The following is a 19,694-nucleotide window of genomic DNA, read 5'->3' as shown; positions in this document are numbered from 1 at the left end:
TTGGGGAGGAGAAAACTGGCCAGGGTTCATGCTCCTACTTGCTATGTAGCAACCTCTTCTGGAATGCAAATGTATTGGTGGCAGGTGAGAGCAGGTTCTGGTTTGGCTATGATCCCTTCTTCTTTCCCCTCCCCCACCTCCGCAGACTGAATGCCCTCCTAACACTAAATGGCCATTTCTGTGATTCTTGCCCTATCTCTGATCCAATGCTTCCTTTGAGCACACCTTCAATTTGATAGCACGGGATTAACTCTTTTCTGTCTCGGTTCACAGATGTTAAATGCCACTTGTGTAGGGTGACCGGAACCTAGGGAATTTTACGCCATCAATGCTGCCAGGAGTGGGCAGAAAGTAGCAGAGGAAAAAAGGGGAAGTGAAGCAGAAAGTGCTGTAATATCATTAGACAGGACATGGTGAAAATGGCATACATTTTAATAACTGCTGGAATGAAACATCTTTATCATGTGAGTAAGTGTTAATTTTAAATTACACGATGCACACAAAAGTAGTCAATTTGTACAAATTTGTCAATAAGAAATTCAATAGGCAAATGCTTGTAATGCAGTATAGACGATTAATAATGTAACATTTATTTCTCATCTATTATACTGCAGGGCGAGTGATCTAGATATTTCTGCTACATTATTTATATTATACACAATACATTTTTTGCAGTGGATAATCATGCAGGATGTGAATACAACCCGTCATTAACAATGCATTAAATGCTTACAGACCTTCGGTACTTTCCATTTTTGTGGTTTTAACCCGTTCTGTGGTATATTCATCTTTCGTGGACTGAGCCAATTGCTCAAACACCTTGGCTATTACTGAAGACCGAAAACCACTCCGCAAATTCCGGGCAGCAAATGCATAAAGTAGAGGATTAATGCAGCTGCTGATGAAAGCTAAAGCTCCAGTAATGTATGATCCAACCTCAGAAATGTGTTCTAGAGCCTTCAATGCATCTGAGTCTGACTCCACCATCAGGGAAGCAAATTCGACCATGTTAATGACATGATAAGGAAGCCAACAGATTACAAAAGCTATTACAATGCTTAAAATTAGCATTTCAGACCTGTTTTTGCCCTGAAAAGTCATTTGACCCACCCTTCTTGCAACAGAAGCATAACAGATAGTGAGTACTGAAAAAGGAATTACAAATCCAACCAAGGTTTCCAATACAAGGCATGTCATTTGCTGAGCATTGGAATCATATTCACGACCTGAACATTGGGGGTGGTCATCGATAATTTGCACATTTTTAACTAAAATGATAGGAACGGCGAAGAGAAAAGCCAATGACCAAACAATAGCTATCACTTTGCAAACAAAGCCTTTCTTCCGCCATCGCTGTGAAGCAAATGGATAGATGACAGCCATGAAGCGGTCTATGCTCATCAGCGTGACGAAGAACACGCTGCCGTACAAATTGCAATAAATGAGGTAGCCCAGGACTTTGCACGAAGTTTCCCCAAAGACCCAGCTGTTCGTGATGGCATAAATCCACAGAGGCAACGTAATCAGGACAACCAAATCGGCAACTGCCAGGTTCAGGATCAGCACAACAGTGGCCGATCGTTGTTTCACCTTAGACAATATAACCCAGATGACGAGTGAATTCCCTGGAATTCCAACAAGGCACGTTACTCCAAGGATGAAACTGGCTGCTATACCTTGTACCATGTCGACTGAGTGATCTGTTCCATTGGTATCGTTTGATAGCTCCATCCTTATTGTTATCAACCCAGCTAGTAACACGAGGGGATTCTGTAAGAAATCAGTTCCTCAATGAAACTTACTAAACGAGTTGGCAAATATATATGGTTACTCCTTTCAGTGTCATGTGCTACGATTACAAAATATCAATATTAACCACGCACAAAGTTCTTTTCTTTCTGACAATTCAGGGATCTGGGGATTGGGAAACTGGAGATCCAACAATCTCACCCTTCTGGGACGCCCCATTTCCCGTGATTGGACTTAATGCCAAAATAATTTACCCTCACACATTGAAGTGCTTCATTTAGTATGTATTCTACATTCAAATGAAATGATTATGATGCTCTGAAATATTTCTTGACCTTTGGATGGAAGTATTGCAGGGTGTTACTTGCAACCTTCACAGCAGACAATAAAGGGAAGTCACATGTGGGGAAGGCAGCTGTAACTGGCAACAAGCTTTTCTAGGTAGGTTTTTCATTTGTTTTTGGATGAGAACATGGAAGAAATGTTTCAGCTACTGGATAGCGAGCTGAATCATTGTTTGCAGTATCACAGAAAAGGACTGTAAGAAAATGATTTCCAAGGTTTCAGTAGAATAGAAAAATCCTTAAAGCAGAACAGATCTTGTGTCAGCTGTGGTTCAGTTGGTAGCATTTTGTCTCTGAGTCAGAAGGTTGTGGGTTTAAGTCCCATTCCAGAGACTTGACCACATAAATCTAGGCTGACACTCCAGTGCAGTACTGAGGGAGTGCTGCACTGTCAGAGGTGCCGTCTTTTGGATGAGATGTTAAACCGAGGCCCCGTCTCAGGTGGATGTAAAGGATCCTATGGCATGATTTTGAAGAAGAGCAGGGGGGTTATCTCAGTGTCCTAGTCAATATTTAACCCTCAATCAACAAAATTAAAAAAAAACAGATTATCTGGTCATGATCACATTACTGTTTGTGGGAGCTTGCTGTGCACAAATTGGCTGCCACGTTCCCTACATTACAACAGTGAATACGCTTCAAAAAGTACTTAATTGGTTGTAAAGCACTTTGGGACATCCAGTGGTCATGAAAGGCACTATATAAATGGAAGTCTTTCTATCTGTAAAGTGGTTCCAATACCAACCTTTAACCCACCTCAGAGGTACCATGGCGCCTCCCTGTAAGCTACACAGCCCAGTGTCATTTGCAACCCAATGTCAGATTAATGCTAGGGATTGCATTGATAATACCTCAGTGGCAATATTTCATGATACAAGTTGAAAGAAGGTATTTTGCTGCTACCTTATCCTGCACCTGCAGAAAGAAACTGTCTGGACAATGTGGTAATAAAGTAAACCCAATTTATTGCACAGTTAAGGTGTCCATTGTATTTTTATCCCATGCTGCCCCTTGACGATAACACGGGACAGATTATCCTCTCCAGTGCCTGAACTTAAACACTTATTAGAAATTCGGCCACAACCTGCTCATGATTTTCTGTCTGTTACAACTAGTGGATGGGAAATTGTGGACCGCCCATGCCCAAATTTGTAATGGGAACTCCTGGCAGTCAAAACTCTTGTGCCAGGGCATGGAAGAGGAAAATATGAGCCTGTTTGTTTTGTGTGTTCCACTTCCTAATCTTGTGCTCCTTCTAATTGCATCTCCAGTGGCAAGAGTAAGTGAGGTGCTTGGCTGCTAGGTGGCACAGAAGCCTTTTGGTATTGAGGTGGCTTAGTCTGTACCATTTTGTGCTGGGTCATAAGATGTCCTTGCCACTGGTACTGCCACATCTGATGTTGAAATAGATAGCTGGTCTTGTCCATCTTTTGGCACATGTTTTGTCATTTGGCGAGCAGCTGGAGAGACCGAATGTAGCATGCTGGGGGATTGGATGGAGGGAGGCATTGCAAGTGTTTCACTCTTCTAATAGCTACCTGGAGTTGTCACACGCTCAATGGTGAACTGTAGTTCTGTTAAGCAGTCATGCATGAGGGCATATTTGCAGCTAGTGTACTCCTTCACAGTCACCACCAGACCTTGCAGGGTGCCTTGTACACTTTCAGATAAGAACATAAGAACATAAGAAATAAGAGCAGGAGTAGGCCATTCGGCCCTTCGAGCATGCTCCATCATTCAATGAGATCATGGCTGATCTTCTGCCTCAACTCCATTCACCAGCCCTATCGCCATATCCATTGATGCCCTTACTAGTCAGAAATCTATTGACTTCTGTTTTGAATATAACCAATGACTGAGTCTCCACAGCCCTCTGGGGTAGAGAATTCCAAAGAATCACCACCCTCTGTGTGAAGAAATTTCTTCTGATCTCAGTCCAGAATGGCCTACCCTTTAACCTGAGGCTGTCGCCCCTGGTTCTAGACTCCCCAGCCAATGGAAGCATTCTCCCAGCATCCATCCTATCAAGCCCTGTAATAATTTTGTATGCTTCAATGAGATCCTCTCTCATTCTTCTGAATTCAAGAGAATACAGGCCTAGTTTACTCAATCTCTTCTCATATGACAGTCCCGCCATCCCAGGAATCAATCTCATGAACCTTCGTTGCACTCCCTCTGTGGCAAGTATATCCTTCCTTAGGTAAGGAGACCAAAATTGTACACAGTACTCCAGGTGTGGTCACGCCAAGGCCCTATAATTGGAATAAGACTTCTTTACTCCTGTACTCAAATCCTCTTGTAATGAAGGCCAGCATACCATTTGCTTTCCTAATGGCTTGCTGCACCTGCACATTCACTTTCAGTGACTCATGTACAAGGACACCCAGGTCCCTTTGAGCATCTGCATTCCCCAATCTTACACCATTTAGGAAATAATCTGCCTTTCTGTTTTTTCTACCAAAGTGGATAACTTCACATTTATTCACATTATATTCCATCTGCCATGTTCTCGCCCATTCACTGAGCCTGTCGAGATCCCCTTGAAGTCTCTTCACATTTGACACTGCCACCTAGCTTTTTATCATCAGCAAATTTGGAAATGTTACATTTAGTTCCCTCATCCAAATCAGATGAGTGCATAAAACCTTGGAGATCAGATGGCACTGTTCTTTGATAACCAGGCCCTATGAGTTGGGCTAGGCAGCTGAAGAAGGACAATAGCTAGCCCTTCAAAAAGCAAGTCTTTGCTCTTCCACTACCATCACCACCTTCTCATGCTCACTTGTGCTCTGTGCTTCACCAAGTGCTCCCTCCTCAAACTCATTACCTAAATCCCCAGGGTTCAATGTACCTGTGCTGATGCTTGTGAAGGGTGGGGTGAGCAGTGTAGGGTGGCGTGATGTGCTGGTTTCTTCGGAGGCATTGGGATCTGCAGCTGATTCTTGGGGGATGCCTATGGATGCAGAAAAAGAATGTATGTTAAAATATAGGCTGCATGGCAAGCTTTCAAATATTAATTACTGTATGTTGCAATATACCAGAGGGTGGGGAGCTGCTGTGATCAAGTGAATGGGGTAGAAGAAAGAACATACAAAGGATGGTACTAGGCCTGAGATTGGGAGCGGCCTCTGACTCCACCCTCCCACTCCCTCTATGGCAATGTTTTCCAGCAGCACCTCTTCAAATACAGTCAATGGCTATTGTGGGGCCCTCCTCCTGCTTCCTTCTGTTATGTACTGCCTTGGTCTGTAAACACTGAGCAATGTTGAAATGTTGGAAGATTCTGGAGCACATAAAGGGACATAAGTGCCCATCCTGATAGGCATCATGCAGCTACAAGGAATTTTTATGTGTGAAGACCATTTAAGATCTTAGTGTGCCAAGAGTTTCAGGAAATGTTGCCACTGCTATTTCTGCTCTTCTGGCGAATGGTGATGCATAGTAAGCACTCAGCAATCTAAGATGGAGAAAATATTATACTATTGGTATACATTGCCTAGCTGGTTATTTCCTATTTTTTAAAACTGCCTGCAGTTCCAAGCTCTGGCCACTGTCGAGCAGTAGAGCCTTCTCAGCTCTGATTCACTCATGGTGGATTCCTACTGTTGGAATGTTACTTGCAAAACACACCTTCACATAATGCTTATATTATGTTGTGGTTTCAGTATATGCCTGTGTGACAGTAATTGAGTGACTAGGAAGCAAAGGAGAGAACAAGAGATGGATGGTACTAGCCCTCAGCTGGTGAGAGGCCTCCATCTTCACCCTGCCCAACTCTGTGTATGTGCTCATAACTGTTGCAGCACTCCCTCAGTTCTGCACTGAAAGTGTCAGCCTAGATTATGCAAATGTTGAGGAAACACTAGTTACCCTTTAGTACTAAGCCATAGTGACCATTACTTTTGTGGAAAAAGTCTGCCTGATTACCCTAATGTCTTCATTTCCTTCCTCCCCCTTGAGCCTTTGTGATGTTGGCATTCAGCCACACCCGATGGTCTTATGATGTGTGGTCAGCACCAAGTCATGTAACTTGAGCACTCACTAGCTCAGAACCAATCCCTGCTGGTTTTCATCCAGCAGCTTATAGCTGGGTAAACAAGCAGCAACAGGCTCTGCAACAAGGTGTGTCCCTAGTGCAAGATACCATGGGGTGTAAATCGGGTAGGTTCAACAATGGGCAGGTGATCCATTCTGCCAGGTTACTGCCCAGGTAATGAAGGTGAAAGTGCTTATGGAGGGAGTCACAGCTCCCAGGGAGATTCTCTTCCCTTCCCATGGGCGGAAGAGACCTCCCCAGGAGATCAACGCAGTCTGGTTGCACATTGCACAGGAGGACACAAACAGGGATGTCATCAGGAGTGCCTGGCTGCAGTGGCGCAAACCTTTCAATGATCTCAGTAGATCACGAAACGTTACTGCAATGCCACACTCAAGCTCACCCTGCTGTGTCACTCATTGCATCCCTATCACTCTGTCTTCAATACCCTACTCCTGCACATCCTTACTCACACCAACTTATCTTGGACCTCCACCCATCCCTCTCTATCTACATTATCACTTCCCCATCTCATTAGCCACCCCTCACACTCACCCTCATCCTACTGCAAGCATACCAACTAACAACACATGAGGATAGGCACTTGAGAGGTTTAGCCAATGTTCATATGAAGTTTCTGGTAATGTGTTGTCATACAGTGAAATCTATATTTTCAACACTTCCTATTGGACAGATCTGTGCACACCTTGAGAAGTGTCTTACTGAGTTCCAGTGAATGTTGAGACATAACTTCCCCCACCCGCTATATGATGAGTGTGAATGGAATGGCTTGGACATTATAGGGATGCTTTACGGTGTTGGTGTGGGATGGTGTCAACCTGGCACAAGTGCAGTCTGCTCAATGTGCCATTAGTCCCAACATAACCATCAGATACGTGCATTGTACTGTTCTGGCGATATAGCTGCACTATCTTGGTGATAAATGCATGGGTTGCTTCAAGTAAGACACACAAGGCAGCAACTATTTCTTTCCAGTCACCAGATGGTAATAACTCCTCCCCAGTTTTACATAGCAATACCCAAGCATTTGTTTTGCTTCGCAATATTGTCCAGACATTGAAAATGATAAGCCAACCATCACACTCTGCTCCCCTTCTAAGTCCGCCTCTGTCAAATCTCGTCTATGTATGTCTGTTTGGCTCAGTTGCTCAGACTCTCACCTCTGGGTTTGATGATTGTGGATTCAAGCCCCACTCTAGGACTTTGCCACATTTGCTAGATTGACAGCCCAGGACTGAGGAACTGCTGCAATACAAGAGTTGCTATCCTTCTGCTGAGACAGAGCTCTCCCTCAACTAATGGCCTGGAATTTCCTGAAAACTTGTGCCATAGTAATGGTGCATCTATGTGCACATCATTACTCTGGCACAGGGATTCCAGGAAATTATGGGGTGAGTGACATATGCCATTACTTACACCATGGCAAGATTACCTGGTCCACTCGAACCATCACCAAAACCCTAAAAAATGGATTATGAAAGCTGCGCACCCATTCAAAACAGTGGTGATCGCGAATTTACTAGAATCGCGCTACTTTCATCGCTGCTTACAGGAGCACTGTTACAGAAAGCTGCTGGTGAGTCGCTACCAGTATTGCTCAGGGAGTGCCTTTCACTGATGCCTCTCTACCTCTCTTTCCTCCTTTAAGATGCTCCTTCAATCCTATCTCTTTGGCTAAGCTTTTGGTCACTTGTCCACATATCTCCTTATGTGGCTCGGTGTCAATTTTTGTATGATTACGCTCCTGTGAAGTGCCTTGGGACATTTTTACGATGTTAAATGCAACAGCACTGATACAGTTCCACTCCCACTCAGACCTCACCGTCCTCGGCCTCTTACACTGTTCCAATGAAATTCAACGTAAGCTCGAGGAACAGCACCTCATCTTTCGATTAGGCACTTTACAGCCTTCTGGACTCAACATAGAGTTCAACAATTTCAGACCATAACCTCGGCCCCATATCCTTTTTTTTCTTTTTTTTCTCTCCCCCACATGGCAGCTGTCTTTCAATCTGCCAGTGCCATTTACACTTCATCTAGAGCCATCTTTTGTTTCTTAACTTGTCCCATTACCATCTCCTTTTGCCTTGCACCATCTCCGAATCTCTCTTAATGTCTCTTAATCACTCCTGCCTTCCATCCTATCACAGACCTTCCCTTTTGTTCTTTCCTCTCCTCCCCCTTTCCCTGCCTCTGCACCTGTTTAAAATTTGTTACATCTCTAACTTTTTCCAGTTCTGATGAAGGGTCATCGACCTGAAATGTTAACTCTGTTTCTCTCTCCACAGATGCTGCCTGACCTGCTGAGTATTTCCAGCATTTTCTGTTTATATTTCAGATTTCCAGCACCCGCAGTTTTTTGCTTTTGTATTAGTACCTATCTATTTGATGCTTTCAAAGAGGCTAAGGGGATTTGTCAGACAGAATCTTCCCCTTTAAAATCCATTCTGGCTGTTTCTTATTATTTTATTACTATTCAGGTTTTCCTCCAGCTTATCCCAAGATTAATTTGCCTATATTGGTCGTGTCTGAAAAACTTGATTGAAATTTTTGAGGAGGTAACAAGGAGGGTAGATGAGGGTAGTGCGTTTGATGTAGTGTATGTGGACTTTAGCAAGGCTTTTGATAAGGTTCCACATGGCAGACTGGTCACGAAGTTAAAAGCCCATGGGATCCAGGGCAAAGTGTCAAGTTGGATTCAAAATAACAACAGAAAATGCTGGAAAAACTCAGCAGGCCAGGCAACATCCGTGGAGAGAAAATAGAGTTGACGTTTCGGGTCTAACCCTTTTTCAAAACTGGCTCGGAGACAGGAAGCAGAGGGTAATGGTTGATGGGTGTTTTTGTGATTGGAAGGCTGTTTCCAGTGGGGTTCCACAGGGCTCAGTACTAGATCCCTTGCTTTTTGTGGTATATAGCAATGATCTAGACTTGAATATAGTGGGTATGATTAAGAAGTTTGCAGATGAGACTTGTTGTGTCCGTGTGTTGATAAAGACACTGAAGACAGGAGTTGGTTCATAGGTGTTTACTAAGCAAAGTCTGGAGGGGTACTAACGGATATAACACAATATACAGGCTTATATAGCCCGAGTGGCCATTACCGGCATTACAGCACACATGGGGCTCTTAAAGGCACATACACTACAATTCCTCCCCTTTTAGCTAACCAGTACATCATATTTTAAGTAATTATTAATTACATGTTATAAGAAAAATAATATACACATTGCTGTAGTTAATTAATTATAAGTCAGTCTCTCTGGAGGCTTCCTGACTCGGTCCGGATAACGCCTCGGTGGTGTAGTAGTTTCTGGTGGTGTAGTAGGTTCTTTTGGCAAGGCTGATTCGGCTTGAATGCCAGTGTCGGGTTCATCGGGTTCCAGTATCACCGGATCGGAGGTAGATATGGGTACCTCTACTTCATCGTTAGGTGTATAGAGTTGTGGTGTAGGTTGTCCCTTTTCAGATGACTCTATGATTTGGTCAGCATGGCGCCTTATTATGCTTTCTCCGATGTCCACGGTATACATCAGTGGTCCTAGTCGTGTGCAGATAGTTCCAGGCTGCCATTTCTCGGTACGGTAGTCCCGGGCCAAAACTTGTTGACCTATCTGGAAGGTTCTAGTTGGCCTTTCATTCATGCCTTGAAACTGCCGGTTCTCCACGTCCCTTCTGATGTTTGGCTTGACCAAATCCACCCGGCATCTTAGGTTTCTATTGAAGAACATCATGGCGGGAGTTTGGTTGGTAACCATATGTGTTGCATTCCTGTATGCGAACAAGAAGTTATCCACCTTGTGCTGAAGTTTTATATCTTCATTACCCATGGCCTTTATGGCCTTCTTGAAGGTCTGGACAAACCTTTCAGCCAATCCATTGGTGGCGGGATGGTATGGGGCGGACGTGTAGTGCTTAACCCCATTGTTTTTTAAGAACTTCCTGAATTCTTCGGACACAAATTGTGGTCCATTATCAGAACAGATCTGTTCCGGCAGCCCATTCCTGGCAAATATGGTCCTTAATACTATGATGGTTTTTTCCGTGGTGGTGGAGGACATCTTTATTACCTCCGGCCACTTGGAGTGTGCATCAACCGCGATTAAGAACATTGAGTCCATAAATGGACCAGCAAAGTCGATGTGTACCCTTTGCCAGGGAGATGAGGGCCACTCCCATGGATGTAGAGGGGCCTGTGGTGGAGCGTTTTGGACCTTCTGGCATCCTAGGCAGCTTTTGGTCATTTCTTCGATGTCTCCATCGATACCTGGCCACCATACAAACGCCCTGGCTAGGCTCTTCATTTTCACTCCACCCAGATGCCCCTCGTGAAGCTCCTTTAGCACTTTATCCTGGAGTTTGGGTGGAATCACCACTCTGGATCCACACATCAAGGTTCCTCAGCACACTGACAGCTGTTCGCTTCTTTGCGAGAATGCTGGCAACAGTGGTTCGCCATGTGCTGGCCATCCCTTCACTGTTAAATCGTAGACCTGTGAGAGAGTCGGGTCATTTCTCGTTTCCCTTTCAATGGCAGAATTTGTTACTGGTAGACATTCCACTATGGTAGAGTGGAACATCTCCACTGGGTCTACTGTAGGTGCCTCTTCTACTGTTGGCAACGGTAGGCGCGATAAACCGTCAGCATTCCCATGCTGTTTTGATCCTTTGTATTCCATGTTGTATTGGTGTGCCCCTAGAAAAAGGGACCATCTCTGTAGCCTTTGCGCTGTCATAATGGGAACACCCTTTTTAGGGTTGAATATGGAGATGAGGGGTTGATGGTCAGTCAACAAGGTAAATTTTTGCCCGTGTAGGTAATGGTTGAATTTCTTCACTCCCCATACCAGGCTGAGTGCTTCCCTGTCGATTTGGGCATAGTTACGCTCAGCTGAGTTCAATGAGCGTGACGCAAAAGCTATCGGCCGTTCCGAGCCATCAGGGAATTTATGCGATAATACTGCTCCTATGCCGTAAGGGGATGCATCGCACGCCAGTCTGATTGGCAGTGATGGGTTGTAATGAGCCAAAACTTCTTTGGATGTGATTAAGTCTTTGCATTTATGGAAGGCACGTTTACAGTCTTTGTTCCATTTCCAAATTACTCCTGTTTGTAGCAGTTCATTAAGAGGGTGTAGAAGAGTTGATAAGTTCGGTAAAAATTTATGATAGTAATTTATTAATCCCAGGAACGATCTTAATTGTGAAACATTTTCAGGTGCTGGGGCTTTTATGACCGCTTCAATTTTTTCAGGTGACTTATGCAACCCTTCCTTATTTATTATGTGGCCACAATATGATATTTGATTTTGGAAAAATTCGCACTTGGGGCGATTTGCTCGTAGGCCCCGTTCTCTCAGCCTAGTGAGCACCTGCTCCAAATTGGCAAGGTGCTCGTTGTTGTTTTCTCCTGTTACAAGGATGTCGTCTAGGTAGCATTGAGTACCCGGAATCCCTTGGAGGACTTGCTCCATAGCTCTTTGCCAGATAGCTGGAGCGGATGCTACTCCGAAAACTAGTCGATTGTACTGGTACAGACCTTTGTGTGTATTTATCGTGAGATATTTTTTAGAGGCCTCTTCAACCTCCATCTGTAGATATGCCTGTGCCAAGTCAATTTTGGTGAAACGTTTCCCTCCGGATAGTGAGGTGAAAATATCTTCTATCCTCGGAAGAGGATACTGTACCGTGTGAAGGACCGGGTTTACAGTCACCTTGAAGTCTCCACAGATGCGAATTTTTCTCTGTTCTTCAGATTTATCATTCTTCAATGCTTTCTTCATGATTGGGACGATGGGTGTTGCCCACTCGCGCCAATCTATTTTAGATAATACGCCTGCCTTTTCCAAATTCTCCAGCTCTGCCTCGACTGCTGGACGAATTGCGTATGGCACCGGTCTTGCCTTAAAAAACTTGGGAATTGCTGCATCTTCCACTTTTATTGAGGCGGTGATGCCTTTCAAGGTTCCTAGTTTCTCTTGAAACACTTTCTTGGCGTTGCCAAGATGTCTTTTAATCGTTCAGGTATGACATCATCATCATTTTTTTCCTTCCTGGTCACCGTCAGTGCCTGAATGGGGTGCCAGTCTAAACGTATTTTCCTGATCCATTCACGTCCCAACAGCGGTGGACCACCATCTTGTAGAACGTATAAATACAACTTCTGTATTTCCTTGCCGTTGTATACAACAGGCACCCTTATTTTTCCTTTGGGGTATACTTTCTGCCCCGTATATGTTTTCAAGATAATGGATGTGTCTTTTAAAGGTATATGCGGAAATAGCCGCTCGTAATCCCGTCGATTTATGATGGTCAGAGCTGATCCTGTATCTAGCTCCATTTTAACTGGGGACCCTGCTATTGTGAGGTTAACCCAAATGGTCTGATAATCTTCTTTGGCAATTACATTATGTAATTTGAGAGAGCTTAGTCTCTTGTTCCCGGAGTCGCTATCGCTCTTCTGGTCTTCGGAGCTACTGTCCCTCATCATTTGTACCTTTCTGTGCTTTTCCTTATTGATTTTTTTCCTGTTAGTGGATTTTTTTGTTTCCAGATCGGCATACACGTGTAATGTGTCCCATCTTTCCACATTGCCTGCATGCTTTGTCCTTGAACCAGCAGTCCCTCTGGTCATGGGTGGATCTGCCACAGTGATAACATCTCTCGAAACCCCGTGTCATTTCATGGGTGCCGAAGTCCTGTGGCTTTTGCTGTATCTCTGCAGCTCCTCTTGCACTGAAAGCCTTGTCCAGTGTTAAATCTTTCTCAGAAAGTAGCATTTTTTGTGTTCCTTCACTTAGGAGACCGCAGACGAATTTGTCTCGTAGAGAATCTGCCAGTCCTGCCTCGAATTGGCAGTGTAGGGTATCAACAATCTCCTTAAAATTCTTGTCCATCGGTTCGGCTGGAGTGATTAAGTTTCGTAACAGCTTGTATGTCTTTGCGCCCATTAGATTTAGAAGTACTGAAGCTTTTTTTTCATCTTCTATTCCATTTGCAGTGCAATATACCTCTACTCTTTCCGCATATGTGGTCCAATCCTCTATTTCGCTATCAAAAGCATCAATATTGCCAGACTTAGGCATCTTAGAAAAGATATGGCGCTTCCCGCGCTTTCCCGCCACTGCTGCCGATGACAACGCTGTTTCCCGCGGTTTCCGTTCTTTTTTTATTTATTTATTTACAGTTGGAGACTCGTTCCCGCCGGACTTTCTCTCTAGGTCTGAACGCCGACCTGCTTGCAGCGCCGGCCGTCTCCCGAGTGCTCCCTCCCCGTCTATTATTGCTTGCCTCCGATTTCGCTGCTTGCCACAGCTGTAGAGCCAGCCGCTGGAGCCCCAGCCTGACGCCCAGGAAGGATTAGCACAGTACCTGCCACCAGCTTGGCCAGCTGGTGAAACCACAGCTTCTTTCACTTTCTTGAGTCTTCTGGACGCCAGAGGAATTGATGTCCTTGAGGTGATGCCGAATTGCAGGTAAGTCCGTTTCCACTTCGTCGCCACTGTTGTGTCCGTGTGTTGATAAAGACACTGAAGACAGGAGTTGGTTCATAGGTGTTTACTAAGCAAAGTCTGGAGGGGTACTAACGGATATAACACAATATACAGGCTTATATAGCCCGAGTGGCCATTACCGGCATTACAGCACACATGGGGCTCTTAAAGGCACATACACTACAAGACTAAAATCGGCTGTGTGGTTGATACTGAAGAAGGAAGTTGTAGACTGCAGGAAGATATCAATAAATTGGTCAGGTGGGCAGAACAGTGGCAAATGGAATTTAATCCGGAGAAGTGTGAGGTAATGCATTTGTGGAGGGCTAACAAGGAAAGGGAATACACATTGGGCCAGAAATTCGGGTCGGAGGCTTCCCGCGGGTGCAAGCCCCCGACCTGCACTTACCAAGCGCGCCGGCCATTGTGCTGTGGGCCCGCGTGGGATTCCGATCCTAGGCCTTCTCCAACTGCCGGCGCACAGTGCTTGCGTATTCCAGGGGCGTAATTAGTTCAAAGCATCCCCTGGGATCATGTGGGCCATGGAGAGCCAATCGTAGCAGGGATCAGAGATTAGCCCCAAAACATAACTAAAACTTCAAATAAATTTTTTAAAATCACATTTTTTAAATAACTATAAATTACATAAAATAACTATTTTAAACAATTATTTAAATGTCTGAAAAATTCATTACAGTTTTTAACAGGGCTAAAAATAAACTTACCTTTAAAGTATTTAAAAATAATAAACCTGTGGAAAAAATGTTTTAATTTTACTTAATTCACCACTTACCTTGTTAAAAGCAGGCCTTGCGACTGCTTTTTAAAAACGTAGCTGCTGGAGACTTACCCCCCCGGAGAAACCTGTAAAAAAAACGGAAGTTCCAGGCGTACGCGCTGCCTCTCCGGTGCACATGTTCGACCTGTGAACCCCTTCTTTCAAGAGAACGGAAGTTCCGGTTTCCTGCGCATGCGCAGTGCATGCACGAACTCACCCGTGGGGACCCAAATTTCTAGCCCATTAAATGGTAGGACACTGAGTAGTGTAGAGGAACAAAGGGGCCTTGGAGTGCATGTCCACAGATTCCTGAAGGTAGCAGGCCAGGTAGATAAGGTGGTTAAAAAGGCATACAGAATGCTTGCCTTTATTAACTGTGGCATAGAATACAAGAGCAGGGGGTTTATGCTTCAACTGGAGAAAACACTTGTTAGGCCTCAGCTAGAGCACTGCGTGCAGTTCTGGTCACCACATTACAGAAAAGATGTGATTGCACTAAAGAGGGTACAGAGGAGATTTACAAGGATGTTGCTGGGAGTAGAGAATCTTAGCTATGAGGAAAGACTGGATAAGCTGGGTCTGTTTTCCTTGGAACAGAGGAGGCTGAGGGGAGACCTTATTGAGGTGTATAAAATTATGAGAGGCATAGACAAAGTGGATAGAAAGGATCTATTTCCCTTAGCAGAGGGGTCAAAAACTAGGGGGCACAGATTTAAAGTAATTGGTGGAAGGTTTAGAGGGGATTTGAGGGGAAATTTCTTCACCCAGAGGGTTGTGGGGGTCTGGAACTCACTGCCTGAAAGGGTGGTAGAGGCAGGAACCCTAACCACATTTAAAAAGTACTTGGATGTGCACTTGGGATGCTCTAACCTGCAGGGCTACGGACCAAGAGCTGGGAAGTGGGGTTAGGCTGGATAGCTCTTTGTTGGCCGGCGCGGACACGATGGGCCGAAATGGCCTCCTTCCGTGCTGTAACTTTCTATGATTCTATGATTCTATGATTGATGTTAGGCTACTGTGCCTGTAGTTGGTCAGTTTTGTTGCCTTTTATTAAATATAGACACCACATTAGCTTGTTTTTAATGCTGTGTGACCTCACTAGTGCCCAATAATTTCTCCCTGACAACAAGCAGTGCCTACATATTTCTCCTTCGTCGCCTTCAGAACCCTACGATATGTGCAGCCTAGCTCATAGGGTTTGTTAGTCTTACGTCCCTTTAACTTGTCAAGCACCTTTTGTCACTCTCTCAAAGTCCCCGACTGAAAAACAGTGGCGTTAATGCAATTCTCTTTAGTGAGTTTTTCCAAGAAATTAATTTTGAAAAGTGAAACAAACATATTGTGGCTTGATCATTTTTGTCTATGGTCTGTCCCTGTTTCACAATGGAAATATTTTAAAAGCAGAACTGTAAAGCATTCTGTCAACGTGTCTAGGATATTTCACAACTTGGGAAACTTGCAATTTCACAATACATGCCACCAAATGTGTCGTGGTGTCTGAGACAAGTGTAAAACAAATTAAAAGTGTTGATAACACAAGTCACAGCTGTAATTCTAGTGGTGTCTCTGGACTCTCCCTTGATATCATTTCTTAGGAATCAATGTTTATGTCTATTTGTTTAGAGCAATTCAGTCTCACATTTGTCTCACTATTGAGCACTTATTCTCACTGAAGGACACCATGGGGGAGGGGGGCGGAGTGGATTTTCAACTTCCACCTGAAACTGGCGCAGTCGACAGAACAGCCATGCCACCCGACAGAAGCTCACGTCGGGAAGACCAAATTTTAGCCAGAAATCTGCGGGCACCAAACGGGTGCTGCACTGGAGTTCGCCGGTTGTGGGAGGGTGGGAAATCAGCCGGCCCCAACACTGATCTCGGGGGGTGGGGTCAAGTACAGGCCGGCAGTGGTCCACAGTATTTTTATGGAACTAGGAACACTGAACTATCCCCCCCTCCACCAAAAAACACCCTCTGGGTCTTTTGTAGAGTGGCTACCAGCAGTCCCTTCAAGGGTCACTGGTTCAGCTACTTACTACCTGGTACAAATAAGCGGGGCCTGTGTGGTGGATTTGTATCTGAAAATTTCAGTTGGGGCCCTACAACCGCCGTGGGACCCTGGTTTGCATATGTGAGTAGGGGATTTTGAGAGGTGACCATGCTACTCACCCATTTATAAACCTGCTTGAAAACTGCATCAGGTGGGCCTTGGGTGCCTATGGGAAGGCCGAGGGGCCTTTCTCCTTGATTTTCAACTGCCTGCCATACGTTTTTAGGTGAGATGTGGTGTAACACTGTCCATTGTAAACTTGACTGAATCTCCAGTTGACTGAATCTAAAAGTGACCAAATGTACCGACAAGCTTTGAGGGCAAGAGACTGCTTGACTAAAACATTTGTAAAATAAATGATGTGCTAGTATAGTTCCTTCAAAAGATAACCACGAGTCAACAACCTGCAAATGTGAAAATAACGAATCTCTCCAATCCTTGAATGTCTGGCCTTGGTTAACTAAGCGTCAAAACAGATAGGAGAGAGAGAAAGAGGAAAACAACATTACCCACAGTGTGAAACATGAACGCTGTGGGCGAGTTGCCAAGTTTTGGGTTATAAGTGTTTTTGGACACTGACTTTCGGGGCTGCAGTCGATGGTGACCTGGTCGGTTGCCAGTTAAAGTCATACGTCTAGTCATCGGTGAGTTGACCTCTCATCTGGTGTTAGTACGTATGTGGTTTTGTTTATAATCACCTGAGCTTAAAGTAAATGATTTTAGATGCTTGCTTGTAATAAGTAAATGAATTGAATACAGTTTGTATTCTGGTAATTACTTGTAACCTCTTGTTGATTTTTAAGTAAAAGATGTTTAACAGATTCATTGGGTTTTGTGATGTCTGTTCCACAGGTCTGAACTCTATAAACTGTCAGACAATCAGAATGTCTTACAGATAATTGGTGCCCGAACAGGGACCTGTTCGGAACAAACAATGGAAGAGACGCAGGATGAGTTAGTCACGAAATAGGTGACAGCAAAGTTACCCCTCAGGGAGTGGTGGGTACGGATCATTATAGATGGCGATGATCCAGTGGGAGAGGCTGAACAGTGGACCCAAGTGTCCACATGCCGGCCAGGGATGGTAAAGGTCGTCTGGTTAATGGCATACCAGAGGCAGGTGAAGAATGATGTGTGTAAAATGGCTCAGATGCATAAGGAAATGGAAGAGATGGCAAAGGGATGTCAGTGATAGGGAAGCGGTTTTAACCGGCTTCGACAGGAATTAGAGGATGAAAGAGAAAGTAAGAAAAGGCTCAGGGGACAGTTTGAAAAGGCAAAGGAGAGGTGGTGCAGTAAAGAGCAGTACCTTGAGAGCCAGTGTGTAAATAATCAAAGTCAGTGTGATGTTTGGGCAGAGGAGACGGTCAACCGGAGAGAACGGGCAGAGAAAGCTAATGAGGATCTGAAGGCTGCATTCAGGGTTACTCAGAGACAGGCTCTGGAGGACCAGAGTGCTGCCAGGATCACACTGAGTGTAAGGAAAAGACTTGGGAGCTGGAGGAAAAGTTGAAGGTCCAGAGGGGTATTGTGTGTGCCATGACTCCTGTGGTTGGAGGAGATCTGCAGGATAACAAAGGGGATGATAAAAATCACCTGGCTAGGGGACCACAACCCAGGAATAGCCCACCAGAGGGAGTTCGACCCCCACCTATGGCTCCAATGTGTCAAAAATGGTACCAGGCATTGGGCGAGGTAGCAGGTGAAGGAGCACTGGGGGCGCTAGATCGGGAATTTGTGGTCCCATATAATACTGAGGAGTTAAGGAAAATGTCCAGTGATATGAAAAAGCTGGCCTTGAGAGGGGACCCCCAAAGGCATTATCTGGAGGTAGAACAGAGGGCCGCTTTAAATGACCTGGATGAGGAGGGAAAGAAGTGCTTGCTATTTACCCTAAGCTCCAGTGTCTTTGCTGGACTTCCATTAAAGAACAAGAGGGGAGAGGGCCCTTACGATGCGCTAAAGTTGAGGGTTGCCCAGGTGATGGGGCAGGGTAAAGGAGATCCTTTTAAGGCCATGGCGGACGTGGAGCAAGGCCCAAATGAACACCTGGTGGCTTTTGCTGACAGGTTATGGCCGACCTATAATGCAGCCATGGGAGGGGCAGCAAGGAGAGCAGACCTCGACAGAGAAGCGCGTAACCATTGGTTGTGGACATTGATCTCCCACAGTCTGCCCTATTTGCAAGCCGCAATGGCGGACTTTGACCCAGAAGATATCACCAATACTGAGGTCAGGGTGCTGCGGAAAATGACCCCGCATTTCGAGGCGCGCCAGGTAGATAAAAAGAACTCCGGGGTAATAAGCAAGCCAAAAGGCAAGGTCTGTGAAATGAAGGGGGAGCCACCTCAGAAGTAGTAACAAGAGGGGAGTCAGGGAAAGAAGTGCTATTCCTGTGGGGTCGTGGGACATTATGCACGTAACTGTAAAAGATCACCTAAGAAAGAAATGGTTGAGCCTGCCCAACGAGAGGCAGAATCTCAGCCCAGCGCCCCAAGTTATGAGGATTTCATTAGATACATAGCTAAGATGAAGGAGCTTGAACCATCTCAAGGAAAGGTCCATGCGGCCCATGGAGAAGATCACGGGGAGACCCAAGCATGACGGGGCCGCGCCTAGCCCGAGTACCTGTGTCCACTCTGCTACAATGATTGGGGAAGACCATATGTAGACATCATGATTGAGGGCGAGAGAGGGGAGTATTTGGTAGATACTGGAGCATCAAGTACGGTAGTCCACTCTCCCTCCCTGATGTCGTCTCCCTGGTCAAGTGGAGCCCCCTATGTTTCAGGAGGTTTCACGGGTAACTCAGCGGCTGGAGTGGTGTCGAAACCTTTAATCTTCACGGTCGGACCCCTACAAACAAAGTGGACGTGTATACTAATGAAATGGGATCAGCCAGGAATGGGAGTGCTGGGCTCTGACTGGATGTTGGCCCACAATGTGACAGTGGATATTGATAATAACTGTTTGTGGAGCAGAGTGGACTGTGGTGAAGAAGTAATTGATATACCCCCGCAACATGGAGAAGCGTGGGTGGTAACACCTGCGGGACCCTATGACTTAGAAACACTAATGGCCAGGGTGCCCGAGAGGTATCAAACCGTAGTGCAGAATGTCAAGGGAGCTTTTGCTACCCACAAACATGATGGTGGAAGGGTGACAGGAGTAGAGGTGCGTGTGAGGGGTGAGCCAATGTCCCGGCCCCAGAAACAGTATATGT

At 45.2% G+C, this 19,694-nt stretch overlaps 1 protein-coding gene across 1 annotated transcript; it reads right to left on the bottom strand.

The window, feature by feature from the left end:
- Positions 1 to 369: 369 nt before the first annotated feature.
- Positions 370 to 1,803, bottom strand: LOC147116438 (leukotriene B4 receptor 1). The gene has a single exon (XM_085989521.1). The coding sequence runs from the start codon at positions 1,729 to 1,731 to the stop codon at positions 730 to 732; it is 1,002 nt and encodes a 333-aa protein (XP_085845647.1). The 5' UTR covers positions 1,732 to 1,803; the 3' UTR covers positions 370 to 729.
- Between the last annotated feature and the right edge of the window lie 17,891 nt (positions 1,804 to 19,694).

The sequence above is a fragment of the Somniosus microcephalus genome, chromosome 6 (assembly GCF_052327205.1).
Source record: "Somniosus microcephalus isolate GS21.2 chromosome 6, FLI_Smic_1.0, whole genome shotgun sequence".
In the NCBI taxonomy this organism is placed as follows: domain Eukaryota; kingdom Metazoa; phylum Chordata; class Chondrichthyes; order Squaliformes; family Somniosidae; genus Somniosus; species Somniosus microcephalus.
This window is presented reverse-complemented; position numbering and strand designations above follow the sequence as displayed.